The 26,873-nt window shown below is 35.0% G+C and overlaps 1 protein-coding gene across 3 annotated transcripts in view; it reads right to left on the bottom strand.

The window, feature by feature from the left end:
* chn1 (chimerin 1) overlaps positions 1 to 26,873 on the bottom strand; it is a 75,906-nt gene that overhangs the window by 6,555 nt on the left and 42,478 nt on the right. For all 3 annotated transcript variants that reach the window (XM_067410326.1, XM_067410325.1, XM_067410324.1), the window contains exons 7-10: positions 15,063 to 15,140; positions 12,869 to 12,953; positions 3,162 to 3,335; positions 541 to 618 (exon numbers count right to left, since the gene is read on the bottom strand). In XM_067410326.1, coding sequence (XP_067266427.1) covers positions 541 to 618; positions 3,162 to 3,335; positions 12,869 to 12,953; positions 15,063 to 15,140 — 415 coding nt within the window. The remainder of the gene's footprint in view (positions 1 to 540; positions 619 to 3,161; positions 3,336 to 12,868; positions 12,954 to 15,062; positions 15,141 to 26,873) is intronic.

Here is a 26,873-nt window from a genome sequence, read left to right as displayed (position 1 = left end):
GAATTACTGTACAAGGAATCACTAGAAGAATCCCAAAAGATCCTACTGGATAAACGGAAATTCCTACAAGGTCTTTTTTTGATTCATACTGTATTTGTTAGAGTCCTACTGGATATTGTGTAATCTTCATCAGAGCTCTACTTGCTGCAGCCATCACTTCAGCCAGCAGAGACCTGTCGAGATCATATTAATTCTTTCTCTCTAGCTTGAGCATATTCTCTCTCACTGTCTCCGATACTGTCCTCATGTCATCTGAGAGTTATTATGAAACAGTAATGCATCTGAATAAGAACAGATGGGCGAAAATCCTCCCACAAATGTGCCACTTTAACATTTAAGCAGCTCAGAATATTTCATATTACATAAACCCACAGCTCTATATGCAAGACAAAGAGTGACCTAAAAAAAAGCAGTAGTGAGCATGTGTATACGATTCATCAGGATTACACACACAGATATGTGTGTAGGCATGCGTGTGTGTAGAAATGTGGGGGTTTTGACGGATCAGTACTGTACACAATCACACAAAACGCCACTCACCTCTGTCGAACGATAACTTCACATCTTCGATTAAGTCACTGAACCCAGAGATTCGATAGAGACCCTCTGACTTCAAACCTGAGAGACAAGACAGTTCAGATTAACAAACATGAAAATTGCATTAAAAATAGTCAGAATGGGTAAACAGTATAAACTATATAAAAATGGTCAAGGTAATAATGTATAGTGCTGTCAAGAGTTTGACATTTTGCCTGTCCTTAAGAATCCTTAGTATTAGAGAAAAACAATATATCATTGAAAATGTTGTGAAAACAAAACACACAAAAAACCCACCACAAAACACAACAAAAGAAAACACACAAAAAATACCACAAAACAACAAAAGAAAACAAAACACACAAAAAACACCACAAAACACAACAAAAAACATACAAAAAACACCACAAAACAACAAAAAACATACAAAAAACACCACAAAACACAACAAAAAACATACAAAAAACACCACAAAAAACAAAAAAACACCACAAAAAACACCACAAAACAACAAAATACATACAAAAAAACACCACAAAACACAACAAAAAACATACAAAAAAACACCACAAAACACAACAAAAAACATACAAAAAACACCACAAAAAACACCACAAAACACAACAAAAAACATACAAAAAACACCACAAAAAACAAAAAAACACCACAAAAAACACCACAAAACACAACAAAATACATACAAAAAAACACCACAAAACACAACAAAAAACATAAAAAACACTACAAAACACAACAAAAACATACAAAAAAACACCACAAAACACAACAAAAACACAAAAAACACCACAAAACACAACAAAAACACAAAAAACACCACAAAAAACAAGAAAAAAAACATACAAAAAAACACCACAAAACACAAGAAAAAACATACAAAAAAACACCACAACACACAAAAAACACCACAACAAAAAACATACAAAAAAAACCCACAAAACACAACATAAAACAAAACAAAAACAACATACAACAAAATCCACACCACAAACTAGTGTTAATTTCGTTAACAAAATCTATGATGAAAAATAATCACTGACAACTTTTTCCCCCATGACTAAGACAAGACGATGACGAGACAACACCAACACCATTAAATGATAACTGCGACTATATCAAGACGCAATATCGTTCATGAAAAAAGACGAGACTAAAATGCAGTTAAAAAAATAAAAACTTTACCAAAACCTCTCTTTGTTTTTGTCAGAGACAAAAAATTACAGACTGTTTTTAATAAGCCACTACGAGCTTTCATGCTTGCAGTTGCCAGATTTCAAGAATTTTCTATTAAAAGAATACGTTTTCTACCCGGTGATTTACTTAATCTTTGCAATCAGGCAATCATATGCACGTGCTTTCTTTACACTGTGGAAGAAGTGCGGATGAAAAACACAGACATACAAGTAAGCTGGAGTTCAGCGATATTCTGCTTAAATGAAAGAGTCATTCAGTCGGTCTGTTTCTCCACAAGCCGCTAAATCTGCGACCAAACACGATTTGTGATTAGAAATATTTGAAATAACTGCACTTATGCAACCTCTGTGTGACTATACTAAGTCTTTTTGCAGCTGTTTTAATAGAAAAACTACGGTGGCCGAGAGAGCTCAACGCGCTGCAAATGAGAAAACATCTTCATCAGTTTGACAACACACGCGCTGCAAACTCCACATGTTTTCTTTATTTGCAGCGCGTTTCACCATTTGTAAGTGTTGTGGAGTTTGCAGCACGTGTGTTGTCAAACTGATGAAGATGTTTTCTTTATTTGCAGTGCGTTGAGCTCTCTCGGCCACCGTAAAAAACAATAAAGTAATTGGGAATTATTGGATTACTAGGATTACTATTATTGGATTACTAGGAATTTCACTGTTTTAAATTTTTAAGTTTCTTGTTTTACCAGTAGGCCTATATGATAAATAACCTATACTAAATCATGAAACTAGACGAGGTAAAATAAAACAAAACACGCCACAAAATCACAACAAAACACAAAACAACATATCACAAAAAAACAATACACAACAAAACAAAGCAAAGCAAAGCATTATACAAGCCACTAGACATAACATTGGCTATCAGTATTAGCAAGATAGAGAAAATAAATAAATAAATAAATCACGGAACACAAAACATAAACCATAACCATCCCACCATGGGCATAAATAAACAATAAGCATCCCACTTTATATTAAGTGTTTTTAACATTAAAATTAATCATTTGACAATGCACTTATTGTGTACATGCATGTTTTATTTTTTTTACATTGTGCTTATACTTAAAAAAAATTCTGCATGTAATTACATCTGTAATTCATTTCTGTAACTACATCTTTAATGACACTGTTGACCTTCTCTTGCCTGTTAACCCACACTTAAACCAACCCATCCCACCAAACCTGTCCTAACCTTCCCTGTATCCACCTCAATATCAGCACAAAATGTTTCACAATACATCAACACAAGAACTACACTGTTCCTAATAATTTGTTTTAATTTAAGTACATAGTAGTTAAAGACACCTAATATATAGTGTCAAATCATTTGCAAGATGTTTTATATCCCTGCATCGCTCTCTGTTTAGCATAAATAAAAGTCAGTGATGTACTCACCTCTTGATTCGATCTCTCGTATGCACATGTCCACCACCATGGGTCGTTTTGCGTTGTGAGCCTTGACGAGTGTGGTGAGGTCACAGCTGTAAACCTTCTTCACGTGCTTCAGGTCCGGTTTGCAGTCGTTGGGCACCATCTTAGAGCACTGCTTATGGACATTCAAGCCACAATCTGAGGAACACACAGACAAAACACAGTAAATACCCTTCAGCTGACCAGACATTACCATTCTAGTCTTCAATCATTTCATTATTCCTGCCAAAACAATAAAAGGTCAATAAATCAGCAAATACAGCAATAAATCCACCACGTTCAGTCACATGCTGAAATGACTGAATAAGTGTCTTGTGTGTGCGGCGCAGCAGTTTCATGCCGATATTATTGATCCTGAATTGATATGCTGTAGTTAAATTAGACCCTGTTCGTTTTGTCCCAGAATGCTGAGCTTTCATTCTGCTTAATCAGTGACCTCTCTTGACCTCTGATCAGTGATGTCAGCAGATCTGATTGGCTGATGGTGATTTCAGTGGTGTCACCTTGGCGATGACAGAACATGCCAGGACTACAAATGGTGCCTTATAAAATATGCATGAGCAATTTCAGGCACCTAACAGCTTCATAAGCCCCAAAAATAAATCTCTGAGAACCTGAGTAAAGTGTGTGTAACTCACATCAGATGTGGAAAAAAAAAGAAAAGAAATAAAAATAGCTAATTGAAGAGATAGTCAAGCCGAAAATCAAAATTCTGTCATCATTTACTCACTCAACCAAACCAAACAATTTTGGTGACCACTGATTTCTACTGCATGGACCAAAAAAAAAAAAAAAGTTATAAAAGTCATACAGGTTTATACAGAGTGAACAAATGATTACATAATTTTCACTTTTGGGTGAATTTTTCATTTAAGGACAATATAGGACTAAATATTAAGCATACTAAAGCAAATATGTGACCCTGGACCACAAAACCAGTCATAAGGGTCAATTTTTGGAAATTGAGATTTATATATCATCTGAAAGCTGAATAAATAATCTTTTCATCATTGACGTATGGTTTGTTAGGATAGGACAATATTTGGCAGAGATACAGCTACTGAAAATCTGGAACCTGTGGGTGAAAAAAAAAAAAAAAAAAAAAAAAAAAAAAAAAATAATAATATATATATATATATATATATATATATATATATATATATATATATATATATATATCATAGAGAAAATCGCCTTTAAAGTTGTCCAAATGAAGTGCTTATCAATTCATATCCACTCATTTTTTATATATTTACGGTATGAAATTTACAAAATATCTTCATGGAACATGATCTTTACTTAATATCCTAATGATTTTTGGCATAAAAGAACATACAATGTATTGTTGGCTATTGCTACAAATATACCCGGTTTTGTGCTCCAGGGTCACATACATATTTCTCTAAAATATTGCTAATAATTATAGAAAATATAGTACTGAAAAAACACAAACATAAATTGTTTCCCTGCAAAAATAAGGAAATGCTAAACTAAAAATTTAAATTTATTAAAAAAAGCAGAATGTCAATTGTTACAATTTACATAAAATGTGACAATTTATGCGAGAATAATTGTATGAATGTGAAAATTTACACAAGAGCCGTTTAAGAATAAATTTATATGAAAATGTATTTTGCTCCTGTATCACAAATGAGCCCGAATTACAAAAATAACTTTTCTCAAACAGGTTTCTCGAACATTCCCTCTGTCTTCCATTGGTGGGACAAACAGATAGTCCCGCCTCTAACTCATGCTAATGGATGAGCCATTGTTATGTCAGGCCTCTCAAACAAACTTCTGGGAAATAAATGTACGAAATTTTAATTAAAAAGTAAAGTAACACAAAAACACATATTAGCGTTGACTTTGTTCGTTTGAACAGCAAACACTTAGCAACCCCCAAACTGCCCTCACGCAACCGGTCCAGACAGACTCAAGGGCTCACACGCCATATGCAAATTTAGGCAAATTAGCTGATTAATATATAATGTGGCCTCCTAAATGGGCCAGCTGCTTCAAAGCAAGTACCAGAGAGACATGGCTGAAGACGGGAAAAAGAGAAAGACTGAGAACGCAGAAAAATAGAGACAAGAACCAGCTGAAAAAGAGAGCTCAGGGCAGATGTGTTCAGTGTGAGCGACTCTGAAAACAATATGACCTGGAGGAGAGAGAGAGAGAACGAGCTCTATTGCTCTTCAGATCTGTACTCAAACATAATGGTGGAGTGGGCAGTGATTGTCAGTCCTGCGGGCGACACCAGACCTCATTTCCTGCAATAAATGGGCCAAACGCTCTGCTCTGCTCTCTGACCGCTTTAAGATTTAAACCCACAAGACTGTAATTCTGAATCCTTTCATCAGCCTTTGATTGTCTACAATTAAGGATGAAAGGCAAAAATATTATGAAAATGCATAGAAATATAATCTTTGTATTCATGTTGATTCCATACATTCCTGAAAATGTTTCATTTCCATCCAAAATTTTAAATCATGAATATAAAGGGATGATGTTATATAAGTCAAATTATGTGATATTTTCCAGAACATCAGAAAATTCTCTATATGACATTGTTTCCTGTTTTATGTTCTCTTGTCACATGGCAACAAACATTTTACTGCATGTTAGTTAAACCTACATAAGAGAACAAATTCGTTAAATTACAAATTTGTTCTCATAATTTAATGACTTTTTTCTCATAATTTAACGAATTTGTTCTCAACATTTTATCTCGACATTTTTTCTCAAAATGTAACGACTTTTTTCTCATAATTTAACGAATTTGTTCTCATAATTTAACGACTTTTTTCTCGTAATTTAATGACTTTATTCTCTAAATTTTATCTCAACATTTTTTCTCAAAATGTAACGACTTTTTTCTCATAATTTAACGAATTTGTTCTCATAATTTAACAACTTTTTTCTCGTAATTTAATGACTTTATTCTCTAAATTTTATCTTGACATTTTCTCAAAATGTAACGACTTTTTTCTCAAAATTTAACGAATTTGTTCTCATAATTTAATGACTTTTTTCTCGTAATTTAATTACTTTATTATCAACATTTTATCTCGACTTTCTCAAAATTTTACGACTTTTTTCTCATATTTTAACGAATTTGTTCTCATAATCGAACAACTTTTTTCTCGTAATTTAATGACTTTATTCTCTAAATTTTATCTCAACATTTTTTCTCAAAATTTAACGACTTTTTTCTCAAAATTTAACGAATTTGTTCTCATAATTTAATGACTTTTTTCTCGTAATTTAATGACTTTATTATCAACATTTTATCTTGACTTTCTCAAAATTTAACGACTTTTTTCTCATATTTTAACGAATTTGTTCTCATAATCGAACAACTTTTTTCTCGTAATTTAATGACTTTATTCTCTAAATTTTATCTCGACTTTCTCAAAATTTAACAACTTTTTTCTCATATTTTAACGAATTTGTTCTCATAATTTAACAACTTTTTTCTCGTAATTTAACAAGTTTTTTTCTCGTAATTTAACAAGTTTATTCTCAACATTTTATCTTGGTTTTTTTCTCAAAATTTAACAAGTTTTTTCTCGTAATTTAACAACTTTAATCTTGAGATGGTTTTATTTTTTTATTATTGCTTGGCCCTAATCCTCTGCTGTATAAACCACACTGGCAATTGGTGGACAATTTTAATTCATAAATTAATATTGGTAATACTTTATTTTAAGGTGACATAGTTACATGTTACTACATGTACTTGTTATAGTACAGTAAATTGTGCATAATTACAAGTAACTAACCCTAAACCTAACCCTAACTCTATAGTAAGTACATGTAGTTAATTAATATTACTCAATAATTATTTAAGTACAATGTAACTATTTTACCTTAAAGTAATGCAAAACCTTAATATTTCAGAACTGCTTCACTACATATTTAAGAAACCATAACAAAAGATTATACCAAACTACTAGATTTTTTTAGCTTTCTTTCATTATGATCAGAGTACAGTTAACTGAAAACATGGAAGATTTTATGGAAATCATGGAAGTCATTGCCTGAACCACATTTTATGGTCTTTTTTAAATAAAAAAAACATGTCAGGATGTAAAAACTGAACGTTAGCTTGTTGACCCCAAAATATAATCTATAGCTGGCGGCTGGTTTAAATTTTTACCTCAAAACAATAAGTGCCAATAGATTTTTTTTCTTCTTCTTTTGACTCCTGGAATTAGAATGAAGTCTAATCGAAACCATTCAATGCAAACACACTTAAAAATACAGGTTCCAGTGCAGTGAAGCCATATTGGAGAACCATCCTGGCTTCCATAAGAACCTTTCAGGGAACAGATCTTAAAATAACCATTATTTTCTTAGCGTGAAGAACATTTTAATCATCTAAAGAAACTTTAGTGCATTGGAAAGGTTCTGTGGATGTTTAAGGTTCTTCACAGAACCATCAATGCCAATAAAGAGCCTTTATTTTTAAGAGTGTACTGAATTACCCGCTGACACTTATTGTAAAGATTCTGCGACGTGTGATTAAAAAACAGCCCCTTGAGCGGCTCTGTCGTCGTGAGACTTCAGCCATGCAGAACTGTAATTATTTTTTTAAAAAGAAGAGCGAGGTTTATGATAAGCGGAGGAGACAGGCGTTAATAGAGGGCACATCTCTAATGCATTCAATCTGTTAGCTCGGGTCTGCTGAGCCCTTGTTCAGCAAAGAGGCGTAGAGGTGACCCCTGGCCCACATCGGGACATGCATATATACAACAAACACACCTCGATTTCAGTGCGTGCATGTACTTTAAACTATCGGCACAGATAAAATGTAAGATTTCCTTTGTAAGCGCTATTAGATGCAAAAAAGGGGTTTGTTTGAATCCAGTATTTAAAATGCATTACAAAGATATGCTAAAATACTGTTGTTTTAATATCATTGCTATTATATTTTTAGTTCAAATTTTGCATTAGATTTTATTTTTTAGATTTATTTTTAAAGTTTTTGTCAATTTTTTAAAACATTTTAATATGTCTATATTATTTTTAGTTTTTAGTATAGCTCTATAGTTAAAAAAAAGAAAGAAATTTTGAATTAAAAATTCTGAAATAAAATATGTTTACTTTTTTGTATTTTATTTCCGTTTTTATTTCAAGTAATGAAAATGTTTTTTTATACCTGGTTTTAGTTTTAGTTAATGATAATAACCTTGCTAAAAATAATTATAATGCATTCACAATCCCTGAGAAGACATAATAATCTACTGTAAATTATTCTGGTCCATTGAATTATTGAAAATGAATGCACGCCCAAGGTGACAATGCATCCTCTGCACATTCATTTTCATGGTTCAGAGTCAAATGTTCTGCTTAAGCCACAGTTAAAAGACAGACGAGCCATTTTAAATAATTTATCTCAGGACATTTTCAGGTTTTATCAAGGATAGGCATGTAACAACAACTGTGGTTATAGCATTTCTGAAAAAAATGTGTGTATTATTATCAATGTAATTCATTAAGAACATTTCATAATGCATTATAAATACAGGCTTGTTACCCAAAAGTGTAATAAAGCAAATATCTTGAGCTTTATTCAGGCATCTTCTCCTTCTGTGGGAGTATTTTTGTCTGATGCTGTTCCTGTATCCTGAAATTCCCTCTCTCTCTCACACACACACACAAACTGTGACCCAGTGCTGCTACGAGCCCTGAATTTCAATGTGTGCGTGTGTGTAAAGTGGGGCTGGTTACGAGCTCTCAGCCCCTCTTCTCATTATAAAGACATGCCAGCTTTGTTTTCAGACTCTGCCATGATGGACTCGGTCGAGGGGGAAGGGGAGGGAGTGGGCTTTATCCTCTCATGAGGCAATGTGGCACAACATGCCCGGGCACTGGGGCTGGCAGATACCCACAATATAGCTCAGAGACAAAAAGCAAAAGAAAGAAGAAAGCATGTCAGATCACAACGCTGAATGCAAATCTCTACATCAAATGAGATTTCAATGCCCTAGTTTCTGGTGGCATCACAGAATGAAAGAGAGAGAAAGAGAGAATAATATGGGGAGAGGTGAGAAAAGGAGGTGGATACAAGTAGCGTAAAAAGAGTCTCAGAATAGGGGATTTTGAACACAAGCCACTTTCAAAATAGTTTCATGCATTATTCATTGAGTCAGTTCATGAAAACATATGTGTCGCTCACATTATCCTATAAATAAACCATTATAACAAACACAACCAACCACAATATCATTCCTCAAAGAATAAAAACTGAATTCAATGGAGATAAACTCCTAATGTGTGTTTAAAAACATTCTTTTTGCACTGAACACATAAAATGATGGACATGTTATGTCTTTCATATGATTATGAAAACAATGAATAGTCTGAAATAGTAACAAAACAATTAAAAAGAATAATTAGAAATTAATTAAATAAATTGTATTTTAAAAAATGAAGATAAAAACATTAAGCACTTGATTCACTATTCATGGCAAAAATATGCATGCCAAAATCAAGCAGTTCACTTTAAATGCCTGAAAGTGGAGGGATATTCTTTTAAAATCATGTCTGTTGTAATAAGGAATAAAACATAAAAATAAGTCTTTATCGGTCTGCTATCATCATGATGTCAGTGTTCAGAACAATCTGTTTCTTGCAGATGTAGGCCAGTCTATGTTTATTCCACAGGCTAATCAGCATTCACATATTCATCGTCTAGAGCGAACACACTGACCTATATGAGCGCTACACACACACACAATCAGTCCAGCAAACTGATCATGTGTGTGAAGAAACACGCCATCAACTCTCCATAAGCACCACAGCTGAGATACATGCAGGAATCCTCGCTTCACAACCCCAGAAGAAGCTATTGAACACTTCAGAGGGGGTTCAGGAGGTGTAGGTTGATAGATTAAATAGCACACAAATTGCATTACATTTATAAACACGAGGGCGTAACATTGTATAGCAATAGAACCACAGGGGACCCCTACTTTTAGGAATGTTTATGTTCGCTGGCAGCATTTCAATTGTTTACAGAGAACCTTTTTAAATCATTCCTACAAAGGTTCTTTATTGGCATCCAGGGTTCCATGAAGAAGCTTTAACATCTATGGAACCTTTCAATTGCACAAAAAGATCTTTATAGTGGAAAAAAGGTTCTTTAGATTATTAAAAATGGCTCTTTTAAGAACTGTTCACTCAAAGGTTATTTTGCGAACCAAAATTGCTAATTCTATGTGTAATTCTGCTGTGAAAACCTCCTTTCAGAACCCCCTTATGGTTATTAACTATTCAGTGTTTTCAACCACATGCAGTTTAATTGAAGTTTCAGACAATTAAATAGACATTAAATAGGCTATTAGCCAAAAATACATTTTGTTAAATACACACTGATGTTTATGGAATGCGATAATAGGCTAATCCCTTCTTCAATTAAAATCTGATGACGTGTTTTATATCAGATACACGTTGTGCAGTTAACTATAAAGTTTACTGTGTTTTTTTCCAGTTCACCGGCCCCTTAGTTTTATGAATTTCGGGAGAAATTGGTGAATTTAGGCTTTAATCTGACAGATCCGATTCTCTGAACTGCGGTGGCAGCACCCATCGTGTGTAATAGATCAATTGACGATTTAAATGACAAAACACATTCAAATATTTGACAATAGGCCCCAATTTATGTTTCCGAGCCATGAGGACACTATATTTGAGAGTGTGCGAGTTTTGTGAAGAGATTTGTGCTGCACATTACATCGATGCGCACTCGACATACGCCGTTAAAAATGGCATAGTAACTGCCTCAAGTATAAAAAGGAATGTCGCGTCTGAAAGCTGCAGTCATTTTTTACTGTTTAAAATTAATGGAGAATATCTCATGTTTTTCGTGGGTGCTCAGCGCCTATAGCCTATAGTTTATGATAGACTTTAGTTAACCCTTTATGACCTGAAGGCCTTTTTAGATATTTTTCTGAAGTAGAGTAAAGACTCCTAACTCCAAATCATTTGTAATGCTGAGAAACTGCTGATAAAAGACAAAAAATATATATAATATATTTTTTAGAATTTTTCATTGTTTTTATTTGACATGGAATAACTCAGGAAGGCAATAAGATCAGAGAAAAATCTTTTTTGGTGATGCTCTCTTACATGTGAGCTGCATCTGGTTCAAATTTTGTGGTGATAGCATAAAGTATACAGCTAGATGGCGCCCACAGGCAGTAAACTACGGTTTAGAGGCACTTCTCAGCACTCGTTAGGAGTTTTAGATGCATTAAAAAGATGAGTTTCTAAGCTTTAAAATGATATTTATTTTGTATTATTCCACATTGGAAAACAAACATGGATGGTTCAGGGGACATTGGATACACACTGCATACCGGAAAGATGAGAGACTTGTTTTTAGCCAAGTATGTTACATCATTCCATGAGTAATATCTTGTGATCAGAACAATATATTATGTTCATTTTAATCATTTGAATCTGCTTTAAATAATAATGTGCCGTTTTCTACGATCTGTGCATTTTTCATGAATTTATGAGCACGTGAAATCTACATATTTGTATTCAGTTAGCGTCTGTGCTGTTTCATTCAGAGTCAGAGGGTGAAAACAATGCAACAGAAGCAGGTTGGAGGCTTGATCTAAACGTGTAAAGTCTCTGGTTTTGTATGCAAAAATAATTTTTGTGCTACCTTTATGGGTTCAGTTTTTATTTTATTTACTCTTAAAGAGAGACACACGTAAATGGGAGTGCGGGCACTCCATCCGGTCTTAAAGGGTTAACAAGTTTTTGAATATTCTGAATAAGGAAACATTAAATAAAAGTGATACATCTGTCATACAGCGTAATTGTGCCTGCGTGAAACGTAGCCCCCAAATTAATAATAAATGTGCACATATTGTGAATTAATTTAATGAGCTTGGTAACCTAGCTTCCTTGCTAGCCTTCACTAAATTAACTTCTCTAAGATAATGATTCATATGTTTACTTTCATATTTCCATACTGATCAAAAAATAATCGAAATTAAAAAAAAGAAGGAAAAAAAAAAAATCAAGATATCATTGACCCAAAACATTAAATTCAGTCATCATTTACTCAACCTCATGGTCCAAAAGTTTGTGTAATAAATTCTATGTTGAATAAAATAAAATATTTATTTCTGAATCTACTTTTGCAATGTCTATTTGATGCTTTACACAATAATGACTTCAAATTATTTATGGACAGTAAAATAAATCATGTAATTATTAATTAGATTAAGAATTTTAACCGCTTCCCAGCCCTAATATATATATATATATATATATATATATATATATATATATATATATATATATATATATATACACACATACAATTTATCTAAAATAAGGCAACACTTTATTTTAAGGTGACTTATTACACGTTACTACATGTACTTACTATGTAATGACAGTAAATTATGCATAATTACAGGTAACTAACCCTAACTGTAACTCTATAGTAAGTACATGTAGTTAATTAATATTACTCAGTACTTATTTGAGTAAGTACAATGTAACTACGCCACCTTAAAATAAAGTGTAACCTAAAACAACATAATAAAATAAAATTGTTGTAATAACTACATCATAACTATGTAATAACTATGGTAATAGGTGAAAACCATGGTGGTCATTTTTGCATTGGGTGTGTGTTCATTTACCTGCACATTTGACTCCCTGAGCGATGAGTCCCCACATGAAGTTGGCGCAGTACTCGCACCAGTGTGGCCCTCTGAAGGTGTGCACCTGCGAGACAACACCAAAACACAGTGACATATAAATCAACTTCTGCTCGTCTGAGTCGTTTAAACCTGCTAATAAAGATGAATGTGTGATCGGAGACACTAGAGCAGTGTCAAATCTGACCGCTGCTTAATCCAATCACAATTAATCAGCAGAGAGGGAGAGGGCATTAATCAGGAGGAAAGCCCTGCTCTCTTGCTCTCTCCTCTCCAGGTAACAGCTCATCCAATCAGACGCGTGAAAACGCGCTTACGGGACAGGCCCGCTGGCTCTGACCTCCTGACACACCAGCAGCCCCATCAGGTCTAGTCGCTGCAACGGGAAGGGTTTGCAGCCATCTTACAGTAGATGATGAAATCAGTGTACATCAAACTGACATCAACTTGAGAAGTGCCCTATTTACATATAAAAGAGGTCTGAGGAATTTAAATGATTTAATATTTACAGAGCTGTGGGGATTTTAGCAGTTTATGGAAAAGAGGACAAAGAAATGCACGCGGTTTACTGGATTATCAAAAGAAAGCCTTGTTTCTTATTCATGAAATATATTTATGATTACGGCTCTCTGGAATACTTGATTCTAATTGTAACTGTATAACTGATTGTCGTCTCTGGCATCAATTACCTACAAAACTGATGTGCTAGAGTTTCATATTCCTCTGTACTCTTTCTCTTCTTACATAATTTAAACTCAAATCAATATTCCATTTCCTTCCTTCCTTCTTTCCTTACTGTAATGGAATGCTTAGTGTAACAGCGACGATTCTACGGTTACAGTATTATTAACTGTACTGCTGATGAAACCAGCCACGATACAGTATCCGAGCATCTATAAAGGGCAATAACCATGCGACAACAAGGAAAAAAAGCATGCATGAGAGAAAGAAAGGAGCAGAAGGAGCTCTTTGTGGAGTCAGCAGTCTGTGAGGTTTTGCAGTACCTCTGTCTCTGGACTACAGACAAACTGAAACGTGAGGGGGGCTGGGGGTACCTGCTGATGATAGAAGCCAAATGAGGAAACGCCACAATGTTTACCAACCCTCTATCAGTTCCTAATCTCTCCATCTGTCACCCCAAACAACCTCCCTCGCTCTCCCTTCCTCTCTAATACAAAAAGAACATGTATTTATTCGATTTGTTTTTCTGAACCTCTGGCAGAACTGCCTCTAAATAACCCTGTCTTAAACAGATTCACGGCTTAGAGCATGTGAACTCTTCCAACGTCTCCCGAAACCTGCACCCGCTACCACGGCAACAACATTCCCCTTGGGATGTATTTAAATCACATTTGGGGAGAATTTGCATAACATCCTATGACATATTTGCTCAAAACAACAACGTAAGATTTAAAACAACATAAGATTGCTAAAACAATGAATCGTGGTAAAATTGAGATGCACCAAAATTTGATACACCACAAATAGTATTAACAATATTATTTACCAAAAATATTACCAAGTTTATTTTATTTTGCTAATCCCACAAGCAAATAGTTTTTGTTCTTGTTTTAAGCACAAATCAAATTCAATTATTAGAATTTGAATTCAAATTCAAGTGAGCTTTATGCATAAAACAAGAAAAATATGCAATCATGTAACAAAAATTAAATTTAAATTATTTTGCAAAAACTGAAAATTTACACACACAAAAAAAAACATTATGGTATCCCTTTTTTAAGACTTTTACAATGTCGCAACAACATACAAATTTACAAAACAATTCAATGAATTCCAGAAACAATTTGACCATTTTGACAGAAACAATGTAAAACAATGTTGATACACCACAAATAATATTATTACCAATATTATTTATTGGTAATATACCAAAAAACATTACCAAGTTTATTTTTCTCATCCCATTAGCAAATATTTTCTGTTCTTGTGTTGAGCACAAATCAAACTCAACGAAGTGAGCTTTATGCATAAAAAAAAAAAAATCCAAGCAAGTAACAAAAATAAACTTCAAATTCCTGTTTTTCTCTGAGAAATCTGTCAAACAAGTGCTGTATTCGTTTTTTCAACACTTTAATAATGTCTTCATGCTTGCATGCATAATTTCTAGCAAAATAATTCCCATTAAATCAGGCTATGAGCCTTTGCAGGTCCTTACCTTGAAGTTGTGGACTTTCTCGTACTTGGGCGCCCGTTCGCTCTCCTTCAGCGTGGCTCGACGGACCAGCGACGTGAGCTGTGAATAAGCAAACAGTTTGAGAGGTTGCCAGAGAGTGGCCGGAGGTTTCTGAGGACTCATCTTCATCCCCAGAGCCGCAGCCACTATCCCCTGTTCCTTGCCCTCTGCCTTGGCCTTGTGCACCAGGGACTTTTCCTCCTTACGGAGCACGTAGGACTCACGGGACGGCATCTCGCACACTTACGGAGCGATTCCACACCAAAGACACCGACTAAATAAACTTTGCACAACTCCGAGATATCCTAACAGACTCTTCTACATCTTTTGATGCCAGAGATTTGATGCCAAAAAAACTATTCAGAGACAAATCGCCAATATGACCGTCCAATTAGTCCAAATAGAGTTTCTTCAACGACTGTATGAAGCCCTGAGTGTGTGTCAGTGTGTGAAGACCCGTGTGGTTCTCCCTGGGCATCTATATGTAGATGAGACGAGTTGCTGAGTTAATCCCGTCCTGCCTGCGAGCAGCAGATATCCTCTCTGGAACGGTGCCTCAAAGAGAGAGCGAGCGAGAGAGAGGGGGGTAAGTGAGGGAGGACCCAACGACAGTCACACTGAATTACACAGCTCAAATCAGCCAATCCCAGCAGAGCTAGCCAGGGTTTATAAGTGAGCTCACCCCTCCCAACAGCAACCAACCCCCCAATCCACTGCATCAGTGGGCAGAGAGAGAGAGAGAGAGAGAGAGAGAGCGTAGGGGGAGATAAGAAGAGGGACTGTAATGAGAGGTGAATGAGTCATGGATGAGCTCTGAGCTCATTCTCCTCCAATAAAAGCACAAAGCTAGCACAGGAACACACCATAAACACAACCCACACTATGCTTTAGGGTTTGAAAAAATACATATATTATATATTATATTATATATTATATATATATATATATATATATATATATATATATATATCAACAATAAAAAAAAGTTTACTGTGCTTTTTTGTAGGGCTGCAAAATGTTGTGATTAAATATCAATATTAGGGCTGGGATTATACATCGAATTTTGATTCGCGATACAAAGAATCTGGAGCGATTCTGATATTTTCCGATGTCGCGATTCTCTCTCGAATCGATTCTGAGCTTGGTTTTTAAACAGCAGATGGCACTACTGCACGTGCTTTAGAAACACTCGTACACTGCCTGCTTCCTAAGCATGACTATCAAATTTTCATGTTGCGATAACTGCTGAAGCTTTGATCACGGTATACGGTATTATCGCGATATTGAAATAAGTTGCAAAAAAAATGTCATAGTACAAAAGTTTTAAGAAGTCTTTTTTTTATAACAAAAAGAACTTTGAAAAATATTACATTAACGCAATACACAAAATAAAAATTAAAAAGTAATGTTTCAAACTGATTAAAGTGCAAAAGAATTAAAACGAACAACAGGTAACACTTTACAATACATTAGGTGATGCATTAACTAAGATTAACTAATAGCTACATTTGTTACAGAAGAAATTATTTTTGTTAATGTTGGTTAAAAAAATACAACTGATCATTGTCAGTTTTAGCACAGGTCCATTACAACTTTTGATTTTAGTAATGTTATTAAACATGAACTAAGAAATTAACATTAAGATTAATACATGCTTTATGAGCATTTTTCACTGTCTGTTTGGTAATAATGAATTAAGTAAACTAATGAAGCCTTAGGTCACTAAGTTTTACTGATCAAAAACAAATAATCAGAACTTTTTCAGTCATTATAGGGCATGTTGTAGTCCACATTAAAATATAAAGTATTTAGTTGGTATTTGTATTTGGTGCTGTCATGAACAACATTGCAAATACAAAAAAACTGAATGGCTGTTTGAAGCATTTGAAATACTGTTCAGTAGCGCAGCTGCTTTGTTTTTTGCATTTCCGGGGTAACCGCTGCATTTCTTGTTTACACTGGGCTTGTTTATGTGCACGTCTCTTTGACACACCTCACAGCGGTGCATTTTTTTTATTTGTGCATTTTAACTTTGCATTATAATAATTTAATAATTCATAATAAATAATTATTAACGGTATTTTGAAGTGCCCGCGATAACAATATAGTGCATATTCATTATTGTGATATATTGTATTAATGAATATCGGCACATCTACTGCTTCCAGTTCCTTTACACACACACCACTTAAAGGTGCTAAAGAGGATGTTTTGTTTTATACATTTTTGCAATATTACTTGAAACGGTCTTTACTAACTGATAAAAGACTATTTATTAGGTGCACTGAAAGGAATAATATTAATATACATCATCTGTGCACGAGGTAGGGCCTTAAAAACATCAGCTAATCGTTTACGCGATCATCGCGTAAACGATTGGCCCTCTGGCTTGTCAATCACTGCCGTGACGATCCATGTGAGAGACGAGCGCGGCTGCGCGCTCCAGTAACTTTCCACACTCCACAGGCGCCGCATGCGATGTTTTTGTCCGGAGACAGGAGTTACAACTGCAGATTATGAGTTACCTGCGGTGAGTCCGACATAATGAATCCACTAAGTGTGTGCGCGGCTTTAAGTGTAAGGCCAATTATGAATGTAAATTGATACTTATGACTGATCGCGCTCAAACGCGTCCAGTCAGAGCCAGTTGCGTTCAGTCTGCGATTACAGTCGGTGTTCAAATTCCATGTGAAAGTACATAAATCTGCTTCAGGAGCAGGAAACTATCGCTGTATGTTGAGCACAATCAGAATGTTTTAGCTAGTCGTTAAATGTGTGCCCGGCTTAATACAGCGAATGCCTGTGGTAAACACTCGTGTTCCGATACTCGTGCACGAGTTTTGGGAGGCGTTCCCTCTAAATGAGCTGCGAAGGAGGGGGGTTGTTTTTACCCATGCGCTCATTTCAAAAACTCAGTCGACAAAAAGAACCTCTTTAGCACCTTTAATCCTAAAATAATCATTCATAAAGTTCAAAATGGTTGAAGCGTATTACAAATCTCATGTCATAAAAGCATTCTGAGCCTAGGTGCAAGTATATTTAACCACTTAGATTTAGACTCAGTCAAATGCACGAGTGCTGTCCAGCAGTCTTCTTCATGAGCGTTTGAGAGTGTGTAGTTAAAAACTAGCCTAGAGCGCCATCTGCTGTTAAAAGCTAAGCTCAGAATCGATTAGAGAGAGAAAATATGAGGATCGATCAAGATTAATTGTATCGAGCGAGAATCGATGCATCACCCCAGCCATAAATAATATGCCTATCCAGTTATTATTACTAAAATAAAAAATAAAAAAAATAAGATATTACTATTGTAGTATGTAACTGAAAAACACTATAAGCAAAAATGACATTACAATCAAGTATTTAAAAAATTACTATAATTATATATCATAAAATTAATTTAGATATATATTTTTTTAATTTCAAACGTTAAACCATCAAACTTTTATTCTGATGGGAATATGCATGGAGCCCTTAAAGTTTCTCTTTTATTGATAAATGCTGACCAACCAAATTCCCATCTAAATCCTAGATGTGCTAGTTTCATGTCTCTTGTCTCATGTCAGAGATTTCAAATCAATATTTCATGTCACATTTACTGTTCAATAAAATGGATTTGTCATAATACATCAATAAAACATCAGCATAACATTTAAGCCCAATTATTTGACAAAAGTGGAGTGAATTTCCTTATTGGACACTGGGATTCACCAGGCCCGAACCCATTCACTGTGTGTAATTAAATCAACTTCCTGCTTCATAAACGAGCACATGAGTCTTTCCTCTCCATCACACACGAACACATCAGATACTCCAATCACTTCATAAATCACAATGACAGCATCAGCCAAACGACTCTGGATCATTCCCAAAAAGATCAGACAGAGATTATGTCTACACAGTCTCTCTTTTCATGTGCTATTATTATTCTGTATATTAGTGATACACTGATATATTGGCCAGGATGATTAATTGGCTGATAACTGCCTGATATTTTGAAAGCCATTGGTCAACAACCGTGCCTGTCTGTCCCAAAATCCACCTACAGCTGTCAATAGCTATGTTTTCATCCACCTATTTTCATGTGCAATTTTTGGATATCACACAAAAAACATTTGATGAAAACACCAAAATGTGCATAAATTCTAAAAATGCACAAAAAAAAAAAAAAAAAAAAGATAAACTTTTATATCCGATAAGAAAACAAGCGTATAAACTACACTGGAAACACTTTTTTCTTCCAGTTTATCAGGAAGAGACAATCTTTTTCTCTTCGACTCGCTGAATGCTTTATTCGCAAATGTTTGATGCGATATTCCAATTTTGCGCATGAGTTGAATTCACAACTTTGGATGGAAACACAGCTAATGTGCACACAGATGATGCACACTGCACTTACATATATTTTGAAGGAAATGTTGTATAAAATAAGCTCAACTGATTTATTTGATTTAATGTCTTTGAAAGAAGTCTTTTATGCTCACCAAGACTGCATTTATTTGATAGAAAATATACACTCTAAAAAATGCTGGGTTGTTTCAACCCAAATTTGGGTCAAATATGGACAAACCCAACCGTTGGGTTAAAAAATGCATTTAAAAATTTAACCCAATGGTTGGGTTTGTCCATTTTTGACCCAAACTTGGGTTGAAACAACCCAGCATTTTTTAGAGTGTAGTAATATTGTATTTTGTTAGAGTTTGGATGGGCAAGCACAACTCCCATTTTAATAAAATGTAAAACTCTTTTTTTATTATTAATTAACACATACGAAGCACTTCAGATCTGTACTCTTTAATGTAAAGTTTGAACTGAATTTTAATTATAATGAATACACTCTTCCTCTATCTTCCTCTCTTATCTCAGCTGGATTATCTTCTGAAAGCAGCATGTTGGATCCAGACATGCCAACACACACACACACACACACACACACACACACACACACACACACACACACACACACACACACACACACACACACACACACACACACACACACACACACACACACACACACACACACACACCATGCATTTCCCTTTGATCAATACCAGAGGACTCGATTCTCTCCAACGCCAGTGAGCAAAGTGCTCAAATGTAGGGCTAGATGAGAGACCTCCCGCCTGCTGGCTTCCAGATCAATAAGCCAAACAGAGGCAGAGAATATGAGACTGCTGGAGCCAAGATGAAACGCTCAGCGTCTCCAGCGGTGACAGTCTCTCAGCAGCCCTGAAGGAACCTTCACACCATGACGGTTGCCCGTGTCAGGTGGGTTCACATGGCCTCCCGGATAATTTTTATACGTTCACACCATTTCAAGGACTGCAGTTCCAGAACTCAACAGCATGCTGCGTACGGCCAGTATGTCTGACAGGAAGTGGGCTTTCTGTCCGATCTCTAATTGACAAGATTGATTTTTCTGCTTTCTCAAATGTGTCTGGAGCAAAACGGTGGTCATAAATGGGAGGAGGCGAAGAATGGCTAATTCAAGGCCATTTCCTTTCTTCTCCCAGAACGACACAAGTGAAAATCCATCTGTCTCTGCAATCACTCATTCAGTCTGACACACAACACCTGATGGGTTGGACATCCTCTGAGCCAGATTATCCCAGAGAGAGATAGTGAAACATGCACAGAATAACACAATTTGGACACACTATCTGCTGATCTGATGTAGCAGCATTATCACAGTTAAAAGTGATATAATTATTTTATGTTAAAGAGGTCCTATTATGCTTTTTTTCCATGTTCTACTTTCTTTAGTGTGTAATGTTGCAGTTTGAGCATGACAAAGCTCTGCAAAGTTACAAAGTAACTCCAGCGGGAGTTATTCTCTATATCACTGTCACTGTTTCTGAACTCCCTGAAACACCTCCATTGTAGTCTTGGGTTTTCTCAACTAAAATGCCATAATATTCCTCATTTAAATAATTCCTGCCCAAGCTATACGTGAAAAAAGGGTGAGGCCTGGTTGAGTTGTGTTAGTAGTGTGTTGTCCAAGAGATGCTGTTTTTTCTTCCCTGAATCTAAACCCCCTTTTTTCAGCCTTCCTAAGGCAGACTAACTTAGGAATCAGTGGTTACAAAGTATTTTTAACAACCTGGTCACATGGAAAGTCATACCCTGTGGGAACGTTTTTGCGAGTCACGAAAATACGTACCAATACGTCCATATCACTGCAGTCTCCAACAGAAATGAACACCAGAGGCAATAAAACAGCAAGTGCTTTAATTGTTTTCATACACAGTTATGGTTACTGGGTCAGATTATGGATTAATAAAGATTTGTTTTTACGTCTCCTTGCACAATATTATGTTATGACTTCAAAACACTTTTTAACAAAGTGCGCGATTTGTAAATGGATATATTTTGGACTTTGCATCGGTTAACCAGATCTGTATGTTTCGCTTTTCTGACATAAGCTTGCTCGGTAGCTCAGCTGATACGGAGTTCGACTTAGGACGAGGAAGCCTTGGGTACGAATGCGGGGAAAAACGAGTCACGGTAAAAGAGCTTAAAGATGAGAGATCAAAACAAGCTAAACAGCACGATTACGGATGCTTTTAATGGCACATTTGCTTTTGTTAACACTATCGGGTAGGTTTAGGTGTAGTGTTGGTGGTACGTTATTTTAAAAAATAATGGAGCATTACACTTTTAGCGCCCATCACCGGAACTGCAGTGATAATAAAAAAAAAACAACAACATCATAAAAACTCACGTTTATCTGTTTATAACACTATTCCTCAGCAGTACAACCACAACCTTTTGTTGTGTTCTCACCATTTTCCTAACAACTGTTTTCTGAACAATGCATTTCTATGCAGGTCAGATGTTATAAATGACACAGCTTTGACATCACATCTGAAATGTAAGAGAGATATAAAATAAATAAATAAATAAATAATTCAAATATTAATAATTGTTTACGGTCTGTGATGCACAAGACGTGCTTGCGAAGATAATTCGGGTCGATCAGCTTCTTCTTGACTCATTATCAGAATCCAGCTCAAACTGATAATGGCATAACTAACGCCATAGTTACAGTAGTGTTTACAGTGCCTCAGGAAGCTTCCAGAACTACAACTCACCCTTTAGGGTAAGGGCAGTTACATTTCTGACACACGCTCTAGTGGTAGACCAATCACAAAAGGCTGGGGCCAGCTGACCAATCAAAGCAGACTGTGCTTTTCGAAAGGCAGGCTTAAAAGAAACTAGTGCTGCAACGACGTGTCGACGTCATCAACGTCACATTGTTTACATTCACCTCTCGTAATGGCGGCTTCTGCTCCTGGGAATGGAGAAAGTTCTATTCTATCACAAAAACCTAGACCACGATAATCAAAAGAATGGAAATACTTTAAACAGAGGCCAAATAAAATGGTCCTTTGTTCCCTTTGCAAAACCGATATGGCGTACCGCGGCAGCACAACTGCGATGCACGAGCACTAGGGGTGTGACGCGAGATTAAAATGTGACGAGATTTCTCGTCAAGGTGAAAAGTAGTCTCATGATATTGCCATGACAGAGTGTTAGGATGATTAGGAAAGAATATGCCACCGCTACGTTTACATTACGCCTCCATTGTCCTTTTGCTTTGTGTTTAAATAAAAAACATTTAATTCAGTTGGATAATGGCCGCCGCCGCTCCATATTTACAGAGTACACGTAATTGCGAAAGTAAACAAGCTTGCATTCAAACGCAATTTCTGATGAATGCAAATATCTCTCAAAATGAAAGCTATCTTAGGCTGAGCAGTGTAGTTGTAACCATCTCTTAGCTCTGTAAAAGAAAAAGTTGGTCTTATTTGCACTTTGAATATTGAGAGAGTGCGATTATGGTTGCACTTATTGTAAAGTGTTACCATAAAAACGAATAACAGTTTTCTCTTAATCATATTAGGCACAAACAGTAAGGTTTCATTTGTTAACATTAGTTAATGCACTGTGAACTATCATGAACTAACAATGAATGACAATTTTTATTAACTAACATAAACAAAGATTAATAAATACTGTAGCAAATATATTGCTCATTGTTAGTTAATGTTGATTAATATATTAATGTTAATAAATCAGACCTTATTGTAAAGTGTTACCATTTTTATTTATACTGTTTTTATTTCTAGATCAGTTTATGGAAAGGAGTTGTGTTAGGAGGTCAAAAGTTGTAGAAGCTCATAAATCACATGAGAAGTCAGTCAGTTGAAAAAAATAAAAAATAAAAGTTGAAATATTATATTAGAAGTTTAATTTTTTGTAAAGTTATCCAAAGGATTCATTAGCTAATCAAAAAAAGAACACTAAATTAATAATAAAAAATAAATAAATAAATAAATAAATAAAAATAATCATTAGATTAGTCGGCTAATAAAAAAAAAAAATAATCGTTAGATTAGTCGGCAAAAAAAATAATAAAAAAAAATAATAAAAAAATAATCGTTAGATTAGTCGACAGAAAAAATAATCGTTAGTTGCAGCTCTAAAAGAAACCAAAACTACAACAGAGCATAAATGGCCAAAGTTCCAAAAAATGAGTTGGACGTATGACGGAGTATTTCTGTGCCAAATCCACTACTAAAGGGTGGAATTCCTTGTATGTGGGCGCACTTCTCCCAGAAACGCCCATCAACGCGCTTCATTCGGGTTATGGAAACCGAATTTTATTAGTTAAAATGAATGGAGAATATCGCATGTTTTCTGAGGCTGTTCGAGCCCTCAGGATCGGCGCTAATGGATTCATAAACAAGGCCCGGTTCGCCACTTGACTTACAAATCGTTTGAAACTGAAAGATGGAGAAAGTTTTTAAAAAATTATCCCGGTCATGAGTCGGAACTGCAGGTGGTGAGTAAAACTGCATCAAATGTCTGCTTTGTTGGCAGTCGGCACATAAGTGGATATAATGTAAACAACACACATGTATAATGAATCAAAAGTTATCCATGGATAATGCAATGGTGTATTGTGTGTATTTAAATACATTTGTTTAGCTGACCATCGATAGCTTCCCTACGCAAAAGCTGTGCATGCTCGTCACTCTTTAGCTCCGCTCAGACGGTACGCCTCCGGGAGCTCGGCTGTTTTCGGAAAGACTGGGTATAGCACATTTTTCTTTTATAAATATTATAAAACTAAAGACCTTTCGGAGATATGAAGGATGCTATACTACTCTATAGGTACTCAAGAGATTGGCCAAAACTGTGTGTGTTATGTACAATTTAAATGATGTAAATGTATTCTAGTAGACCCCATAAACAAAATCATAAACCTGTACATGAGCATAATAGGACCCCTTTAAACTTTTTTTTTTTTTTTTTTTTTACATAATTCCACAGTGCTCAGTTTATGAGGATTTAAATCACTATGACTCCAATGTTGTGTTAACCAACGGGTTGAGAGTCAATTTGACTGACCAGTGTTTAGATGGTGGGAGAGTTTGGTAAATAAACATTAATAGTGCAGAAATTACACTTTTTACTCAAGATTGCTTTCAAACTATTTTTTTTTAAGGTTAAATACAGCTCCATCAACATCTGGACTGTTTTAATAATAAATAATTCTGCCTCTTTCCTGAGTTTGTAAAAAGCTACAAATCAAATCACACTTACAGTATCACACTTGGGGCAAGACATTCCCGGGGATTTAACCCTTGTGCATTAAAAAAAAAAAAAGTTACACTTAGGTTAAAAATGGACAAAAATGTCCATGCCAAAAAACTGTCATAGAAATATGATGTATTAATATTTTTTTCCACTTTCACTGATGTCAATTTTTTAACCAGCATCTGTTCTATCCATAGATACCAAACATTCATTAATTTTAAGAACTTTAACCCTTTAAATGCTGGTTTGTTTACATAATGCCATAGGTGTTTTTTTATGAAAAAATTAAAAATAGTAGTTAATTTTCATAAACTAAATGCTAAGCAGAATTTTTTTTCTTTGCTTATTAGATTCTTGGGTGGGTCAATGAAGAACAACAACATTAATTTTGAGGCATTTATATTTTTTATGTAGTGTCAGATTTTTTACAAAAAATAACACTTAGGTCAATAATGGACAAAAATGTCCATGCCAAAAAACTGTCATAGAAATATTATATATTAATATTTTTTCCACTTTCACTGATGTCAATTTTTTTAACCAGCATCTGTTCTATCCATAGATACCAAACATTCATTCATTTTCAGAATTTTAACACTTTACAAATCGGTTTCTTTACATCCTCGGCTTCTAATGCACCTGTGTGCTCAGTGTCAGTGGGCAGCACTAGTTTCAGAGCTTCCTCTGCTGAGTAACGTCTCTTCAAACAATGAAATGATCAACCCCTCAAGCACCACATATGTATAGGTTTGGCTGTGAGGATACCTGTGTGAACTCAAACTTTGTATAAAATCTACCAGACTAAAAAATCAGTATTTTCTTGTGGTGAAAACTAAAATAATGTGTTTAGGGGCTTCTGAACGTCTACTTCAAATTCAAGCGTAACTTTTATCTCCGTACAAAAACAATAACAAGTGAAAAAGTGCAATCAAGGGTTAAGATGTGTGTTTGGTCAAAAAGAAGAACCTTAAAGCCTTCTTTGACCTTTTTCATAGTTTTCACATGGCCCTATGACCCTGCCAAGGGTGTGACTCATACATGGAGTGGGATTTTTGATTGCCAGTATGATATAATTTATTTCAAACTAATTACACAAATAAAATTTTCAATAAACACCTGCAAACTACACTCTGACATCCTTACCAGTATACCCACACAATTATAGCTGCATTATTTTTCAAATTGACTTTATCATAGACTATAATATGCATAAGCAGAAAACTCAAATAAAGCGAGTATTTCTTTTATATGCCAAATTTGAAAATATGGCACAATCTAGTAAAAAATGGTAAAAATGTAAAATTTGAAGCCTTGCCGATAGAATGAATGCCTATTTGCAAATATTGTATCATTTTATAGTCAAATGGCCCTGGGTTAAAAAATTGCAGTTTTAATGGGTTTCAATGTGGACATTTTTGTCCTTAAGGTCCTAAGTGTGAGTATTTTTTGTACGGAGGGTAAAATTGATTTTTTGAAGGAAATGAGGGTAAAATATTAAAATTCCAATAAAAATAAACACCTGAGCCAAAATTCATGTAGTTGGCATTAACAAAGGCACACTTATAACAAAAAACAAAACTGAAATGGACAAAAATGTCCATAAGGATGCACAAGGGTTAAAAGCAGCAATTTCAAGCAAACCTCTTTGTTACAGCACTTGCATCAATTATTCAGTAAAATTATGTATTACCCAAGTTGTAAAGTAATCTAAATCATTAGTGGCTTTGTTTCAGGACCCAGATTTTACATTGACATTAACTGATGACCATACACAATACAAAAATACTTTATTGTAACAAAAGTGTTTATTAAATGAAACTTTGAAATGTAGTAATATTACCATATATAGGCACAAAAACTGTTCATGTTGGCATGTGATTCATGTGATTCATACTTCTACCAAACTACACATGCATTTAAACAAAACCAAAAAGCAGAGTTTGAGTTTGATTGGATGCACAAGCTCTGACAACCTTTTTATCAGATCAGATACTGCATGAGGTTTAACAGACTTTACCACACTTAAAGGGGTGGTTCAATGCGATTTCACTTTTTTAACTTTAGTTAGTGTGTAATGTTGCTGCTTGAGCATAAACAGTATCTGCAAAGTTACAACGCTGAACGTTTAATGCAAACGGAGATATTGTCTTTTAAAGTTATGGCATTTTATTGCCTACAAAAATGGCT

The sequence above is a fragment of the Chanodichthys erythropterus genome, chromosome 14, assembly GCF_024489055.1.
Source record: "Chanodichthys erythropterus isolate Z2021 chromosome 14, ASM2448905v1, whole genome shotgun sequence".
NCBI lineage: Eukaryota > Metazoa > Chordata > Actinopteri > Cypriniformes > Xenocyprididae > Chanodichthys > Chanodichthys erythropterus.
The sequence above is the reverse complement of the archived record's forward strand: the minus strand, read 5'-3'. Positions and strand labels throughout refer to the sequence as shown.